The sequence below is a fragment of the Oncorhynchus mykiss genome, chromosome 8 (genome assembly GCF_013265735.2).
Source record: "Oncorhynchus mykiss isolate Arlee chromosome 8, USDA_OmykA_1.1, whole genome shotgun sequence".
Lineage (NCBI taxonomy): Eukaryota > Metazoa > Chordata > Actinopteri > Salmoniformes > Salmonidae > Oncorhynchus > Oncorhynchus mykiss.
The window spans coordinates 69,687,410-69,694,716 of NC_048572.1; the positions used below are offsets into that span (position 1 = coordinate 69,687,410).

The following is a 7,307-nucleotide window of genomic DNA, read 5'->3' on the forward strand; positions in this document are numbered from 1 at the left end:
GATAAACCAAGGCATATGGCTACCTAAATATGGTTCCCAATCAAAGACAACAATAAACAGCTGCCTCTGTTTCTCAATCAATCTAGGCAACCATTGACATATACCCCTAGACTAGAAAACCCCTAGACAATCCTAAAAAACCAAACACACCACCCTTGTCACACCCTGACCAAACCAAATAAAGAAAACAAAGATAACTTAAGGTCACCAGCCCCCCAAAAGGTGCTGACTCCCGGCCACAAACCTAAACGGGAGGGTCTGGGTGGGCATCTAACCTTGGTGGCGGCTTTGGTTCTGGACGCCGCCCCCCTTCTTTACAATGAGGGCTGGGGACCTTCGCTGGAGAACCCGGGCTGGGGACCGTCGCTGTGGCCCGTCATGTGAGGTTCCGGACTGTAGCCCATCGTGGGAGGTTCCGGTCTGGGTACTGTCGCCGGACGCTCTGGACTGGCGAGGTGCACTGTAGGCCTGGTGCGTGGTGCCGGCACTGGTGGTATTAGGCTGGTGACACGCCCCTCATGGCGAGTGCGGGGAGGAGGAACAGGGCGTAATGGACCCTGGAGGCGCACTGTAGGCCTTGTGCGTGGTGAGTGCGAGGAGGAGGAACAGGACGTACTGGGCTCTGGAGGCGCACAGGAAGCCTGGTGCGTGGTGTTGGCACTGGTGGTACTGGGCTGGTGACACGCACCTCAGGGCGAGTGCGGGGAGGAGGTACAAGATACACTGGACCGTGGAGACGCATTGAAGATCCAGAACATAGAGCTGGCTCAATACGTCCTGGCTGGATGGCCATTCTACACACTGGAGACACCGTGCGCATCTCTGCATAACATACACGCTCCCTGCGGTAAGCACGAGGACTTGGCTCAGGTCTCCGACCTGACTCATGCAATCTCCTCGTGTGCCTCCCCAAAGAAGATTCTTGGGGCTCCCTCTCGGTCTTCCGTGCTAGCCGTGTACCTTCATATCGTCACAGTTCCTCTATTCTCCGGTATTTCTCCTTGTAGTATAGCCGTTCCGCTGCCTCTATCTCCTCCTTAGGACGGTGATATTCCCCCGGCTGCGTCCAGGGTCCTGCTCCATCTAATATCTCCTACCAGGTCCATCTCCCCATTAAGCACTGTTCCTCCTTTTCACGCTGCTTGGTCCTGGTTTGGTGGGTTATTCTGTCACGTTCGTCGTATAGAGGAGACCAAAGGGCAGCATGATAAGAATACATACTTCTTTTAATTAAACGAAGAAACACTAAACAAACTACACAAAATAACAAAACGAACATGACGCTATATAAACTGAGTGCTGACACAGGGAACAACACATAAACAATAACCCACAGATAAACCAAGGAATATGGCTACCTAAATATGGTTCCCAATCAGAGACAACGATAAATAGCTGCCTCTAATTGAGAACCAATCTAGGCAACCATAGACATATAAGCCCCCATAGACATATAAACCCCTAGACCAGAGAAACCACTAGACAATACAACAACAACAAAAACACACCACCCTTGTCACACCCTGACCAAACCAAATAATAATGAAAACAAAGATAACTAAGGTCAGGGCGTGACAATGGAATCATGTAGTAACCAAAAAAGTGTTAAACCAATCTAAATATATTCTATATTTTAGATTCTTCAAAGTAGCACCCTTTGCCTTGATGACAGCTTTGCACACTCTTGGCATTCTCTCAAACAGCTTCATGAGGTAGTCACCAGGAAACCACCTGGAAACCATTTCAATTAACAGGTATAACTTGTTGAAAGTTAATTAGTGAAATGTATTTCCTTCTTAATGCATTTGAGCCAATCAGTTGTATTGTGACAAGGTTGGGGTGGTATACAGAAGATAGCCCTATTTGGTAAAAGACCAAGTCCATATTATGGCAAGAACAGCTCATATAAGCAAAGAGAAATAACAGCCCATCATTATTTCAAGACATGAAGTTCAGTCAATGTGGAAAATTTCAAGAACTTCAAAAGTTTCAATGCAGTCGCAATAACCATCAAGGCCTATGATGAAACTGGCTCTCATGAGGACCACCATAGAGTTACCTCTGCTGCAGAGGATAAGTTCATTAGAGTTACCAGCTTCAGAAGTTCAAGTTACAGACACATCTCAACATCAAGTGCTCAGAGGAGACTGTGTGAATCAGGCCTTCATGGTCTAATTGCTGAAAAGAAACCACTACTAAAAGGACACCAATAAGAATAAAAGACGTACTTGGGCCAAGAAACACAAGCAATTGACATTAGACCGGTGGAAATCTGTCCATTAATCTGATGAGTCCAAATGTGAGATTTTTGGTTCCACCACCATGTCTTTGTGAGACGCAGAGTGGGTGAATGGATGATCACAGAATGTGTGGTTCCCACCGTGAAGCATGGAGGAGGAGGTGTGATGATGTTGTGGTGCTTTGCTGGTGACACTGAGAGTGATTTATTTAGAATTCAAGGCACACTTAACCAGCCTGGCTACCACAGCATTCTGCAGCAATACGCCATCCCATCTGGTTTGTGCTTAGTGGGACTATCATTTGTTTTAAAACAGGACAATGACCCAACACACCTCCAGGCTGCGTAAGAGCTATTTGATCAAGAAGGAGAGTGATGGAGTGCTGCATCAGATGACCTGGCATCCACAATCACCTGACCTCAACCCAATTGAGATGGTTTGGGATGAGTTAGACCGCAAAGTGAAGGAAAAGCAGCCAAAAGGTGCTCAGCATATGTGGGAACTCCTTCAAGACTGTTGGAAAAGCATTCCATGTGGAGCTGGTTGAGGGAATGCCAAGAGTGTGCATTGCTGTCATCAAGGCAAAGTGTGGCTACTTTGAAGAATCCAACATGTAAAATATATTTTGATTTGTTTAACACTTCTTTGGTTAGGACATGATTCCATATGTGTTATTTCATAGTTTTGATGTCTTCACTATTATTCTACAATGTAGAAAATCGTTTTTTTTTAAAGAAAGAAAAACTCTTTAATGAGTAGGTGTGTCCAAACGTTTGACTGATACTGTATATAAAGTTAATATTGGAATGCAAAATCTAAATTGAATACATTTCAGCTATATATCTGACATGGTACAGAGAGGTGTCTTATTTTTGTTAAGACCATAATCATGTGTGTGAGGTGTATACTTTTGATTCAAAGTAGATTTGTTTAAGACTACCAAGAAACACTCTGTGTGACCCTGATTTAGCCCACTGCAATAAAAGGTTCAAGATAAATGAATTAATCAAAATAAGCAATTCATCAAAAGAGGCCAACATTCAGTACCACAGCAACAAGGGGGAACAAGTATACACAGGTAAATAGTCTAGCTGCTGCTGTTTAGGAAAGAAAGACTCACACAACAACATCGGTCTCTACGTGGGTGCTGGAGTTGGCATGAACATGCTTTCTGCTCTATCAAAAAAAGTGTTCTGATGTGTGATCATGAGAACACATGAAAGTGTCACTTTGCACTTTAAAACGAGTTGTTTTTATTTTGTCTTCTTCACACTGAAATCCACAAGTGTGAATGTTCTTCAAGACAAAACAACTTAAGACTCACTAACAGTTAACCATTAGCCCCGCCCGCCCTTAATACCTGCCTTGTGATCAGTGTTGAACATGTAGTTCAACGAGTAATAAAACTACATTTTGCAGTAGCTTGGTGGTAGTTCAACTAAATTCAAATCGAGGTAGTGTTTTCAGTAGTTGATTACTTTTTGTCTATGTAGCAGTGTAGCTAACTACTGGAACAACACTACTTTTTTTTGCAAAAATGTGATTAAATATGGTTGCCTAATTTTCACTTGACACATTGCTTTTGTGTTTAATAGGCTAAGTTACACATTCTGTTAACATATGACCACAAAGATATCTGTTCTTGCAATTTGTAGTCTGTGACATTTCTGATTTGCATACTGTATGATCATTTTTAACGCAGTAGTTTGGATGTAGTGAACTACTTTTTCAAGGTAACTTTAGTTGAGTAAACTATAGTTTTCGTAGGGGTAACTTTTGTGTAGCTTAACTTCATTTGGTGTGAAGTAATTGGTAGCTTGGTAAACTATCTTTTCAGAGTAGTATCCCCAACACTGCTTGTGATGTCCTCTCTACATTAACCATTGTTTAATAAGTATGGAATTACCACACACCAGCATAGGACAACTGAATGTTAACTATTTATAATGGCATTTTAAGTTTTCAGCCTTTTACAGTAACATTAACCTACTGCTGACTTTACAGAGAATTACTTGACTATGAGTGTGCTTCTGGGATGTCCCCATGATTGACAGCTGAGATAGCTCTTATTTGTTTGACGAAATGCTTTCTTTCCTAGATGCAGAGCAGGCAAAGAGTAGAGAAACTGTGGGAAAATAATATTCAAAGTAATACAAGCACTGTATAGCATCTCTATATAAAAAAATATATAAAAAATCAGTGGAGGCTGCTTGCATCAAATAGGGCATTATTAAGTGCATCTGCAGACAAATGATGGCCAAACTGAAACATTTGAAGAATTCAAACAAAACGATAATAGATCAGGTATAACTCTCCATAATGATGGTATCCTTCTAGACAGAACGGATGGAAAGGAAAATAACGCCACCTGTTGTCTCAGGTGAAATACTCCAGAGGTGTCTACTTTCACAGCCTGATCGAGTTACACAAGACATACTTGTCTTGTTATGCTGAAAACAGGAGGGTGAAAGGGGTATTCATCGCAATCGTCTTTCCAAAAAAACACTTGCATAAAAATAGATATTATGATTTACGATGTGTCATAAACATTGAGAGTGCATGATATTTCAGTTGTTCCAAAATATCCATAATCATCATCTAGCCCCGCCTAGTTGGGTTGGTACTGAGGTGAGCCTGTGCTATAAACAGGTCACCAGACGAGCTAGTGAACCCAAAGGTATGAGGACGGTGACTTCATCAGGTACTTCTAGGATATTTTGACAGAAAGCGGTCTACGTTTTGACACATTTACGCACAAGACAAGACTTCATCTGAGGACGTGCCTGTTTTTACTTGAGATTCGGATACAATTTGGATAGAAAACTAGCAGTAGGCTATAGGATAAATAATAATAGACAACATGAAACTTGAAGTATTCTGTGGAAACCACCACAACGAGGTGAAATCTTTGCAGGAGCTGTGCAGCGATGCCGAGGGCAGCGTCCGCTCGCCTCTCTCCGGTGAGGAAGAGTTGGGTTCGGATGGGGACTGCGTGGCGCACAGCCCGCCACCTGTCACACCCGGCGTAGACGGCATAGGCATTGGCAAACCGTACATACGGAGACCAAAACCTCCGTACTCTTACATCGCACTGATTGCCATGGCTATCCGTGACTCAACATCTGGTCGTCTGACTCTGGCAGAGATCAATGACTATCTGATGAAAAAGTTTCCATTTTTCCGGGGCAGCTACACTGGTTGGAGAAATTCGGTGCGCCACAACTTGTCACTTAACGACTGTTTTCTAAAGGTCCTCCGGGACCCGTCCAGACCCTGGGGAAAAGACAACTACTGGATGCTGAATCCTCACAGCGAGTACACCTTCGCTGACGGAGTGTTCCGACGCAGGAGAAAGCGCATCAATAAAAAGACAGGCAAAGAGCAAAACGTCTCCGACCATGCTGCCGACGAGAACGCGCAAGTCACCATCACATCCACACCCCCTACCACTAAAACCGGACCCAGCAGTGCCAAGTTCTCCAGTTCCTTCGCTATAGACAGTATCCTCAGCAAACCGTTCAAGAGACAGGAGTGGGCAGAGGATTCTCCCACCGTTGCTGCATTACCGTGGCCCGGTTACACTCAGATGATGCCACACATTATGAGAGGATCACCTGTCGCCTTGCCACATCACGCCCAGTCGATGTTCCATGTGGACTCATACGCTGCGCATGTGCTGAGGGCATACGGTGGTGGATTTTATTCAGAGAGGGTCAATCGCAAAGACAGTTACCCCGCAGAATATTATTCAAAGGCATAATCAGTTTACCAGAAAATCTCTACAGTACCATCGCCAACTACTTAAAAAAAACTGACGCTTACCACCTATTAGAAATAGAACGTTTGTTGTCGTAATGGACCCGAGGAGTGTAGCAAATGGAATGAAAACACTGGGTTTGCACTTGTGTACTTTAGTTATTATTGTGTATCAACTAAATGCATTTTATTGCATTACCTTAAATGTGGACAACCAGTCACCTACACAGGGCGTCGTATTATTTCATCAGGACATTTTAGTATGGACATTTAGTGTGGGAAGGAGTAGGCTTTATGTCATTCCTTTGAGGTTCTGTGGTAATTTCCCTTTAAATCAAGGGCATTTTTTTGTGCTATACAGTGTACAGTTTATGATGTATAGATTATAGGCTATTTATGTCGTTGGTTTGTTGAAAAGTTGTTACTTTCGACAATCAGTTGAGCTTCAGAACATGCTGTTTATAACATTTGGCATGTCATTTGTGCTAGTCGAGCTGTTTGTATGTTTTTATTTTAAAAAACACGATTAATATTTGTAATAAAGAGAAACTTTAACGTTGAAATGTGATGTGTTTCTATCTTTATTATCTTATTGAATCCATAGCGCATAGATTGTGAAAAAAGAAGATATACAAGATATCTGCCCTACAAGTTGTTTGCAAGAAAAATTATATTCAAAACGGCAAAATGAAGGGAACCTTTGAGAAATTAATTATGAATGATTAAATCCCAACATACCGTCAAAACCACTGACAGGTGTTGTAGGCCTGCAGGTGCATTTAAAAATACATGTAAAAATTGCCTAATCGACTTGGTCTAATATCCAACCCTTTTCAAAACACTGCTTTACCATTACTATCAAGGCGACATATTATTAGGTTAATTTTATTCGCTCGCTGTCAAATTGAAATTGATTGGGACATGCGCGTGACATGATGCATAATTCGTAATGCTTCGTTGACTGAAAGCTGTCATTCAAAACGTATCCCTATCATTGTCAGCACTCAAACAATGAATGTGCTGAATGAAACACGTTGATAATGTTGTAAATATTCTTACAGTATAGGCTATTGTCGTCTCGCCTAGACTATCGCTGTATGAAATAGCATAAACACATTAAAAGGGAAACCAGGGTAGGAAGGCCAGAGAAGGGAAATAAGGACGGACGGAAGTACAAGGAAGGAGGACCTGAAGATATCGAAAAGGGTTGCGAAAGGCTAGGCTAATGGTAGGCTAATAGTAGACTAATGGTAGGCTATATATATCACATCTCACTTTAATAAATCACTAAACATGATCCGGTCCCGCTTA

At 42.4% G+C, this 7,307-nt stretch overlaps 1 protein-coding gene across 1 annotated transcript; it reads left to right on the forward strand.

Moving 5' to 3' along the window:
• The first annotated feature begins 4,879 nt into the window (after positions 1-4,879).
• LOC110530440 (forkhead box protein Q1) lies at positions 4,880-6,553 on the forward strand. The gene has a single exon (XM_021613504.2). It carries the CDS (start codon positions 5,101-5,103, stop codon positions 5,998-6,000), a length of 900 nt encoding a protein of 299 aa, XP_021469179.2. The 5' UTR covers positions 4,880-5,100; the 3' UTR covers positions 6,001-6,553.
• Positions 6,554-7,307: the final 754 nt, after the last annotated feature.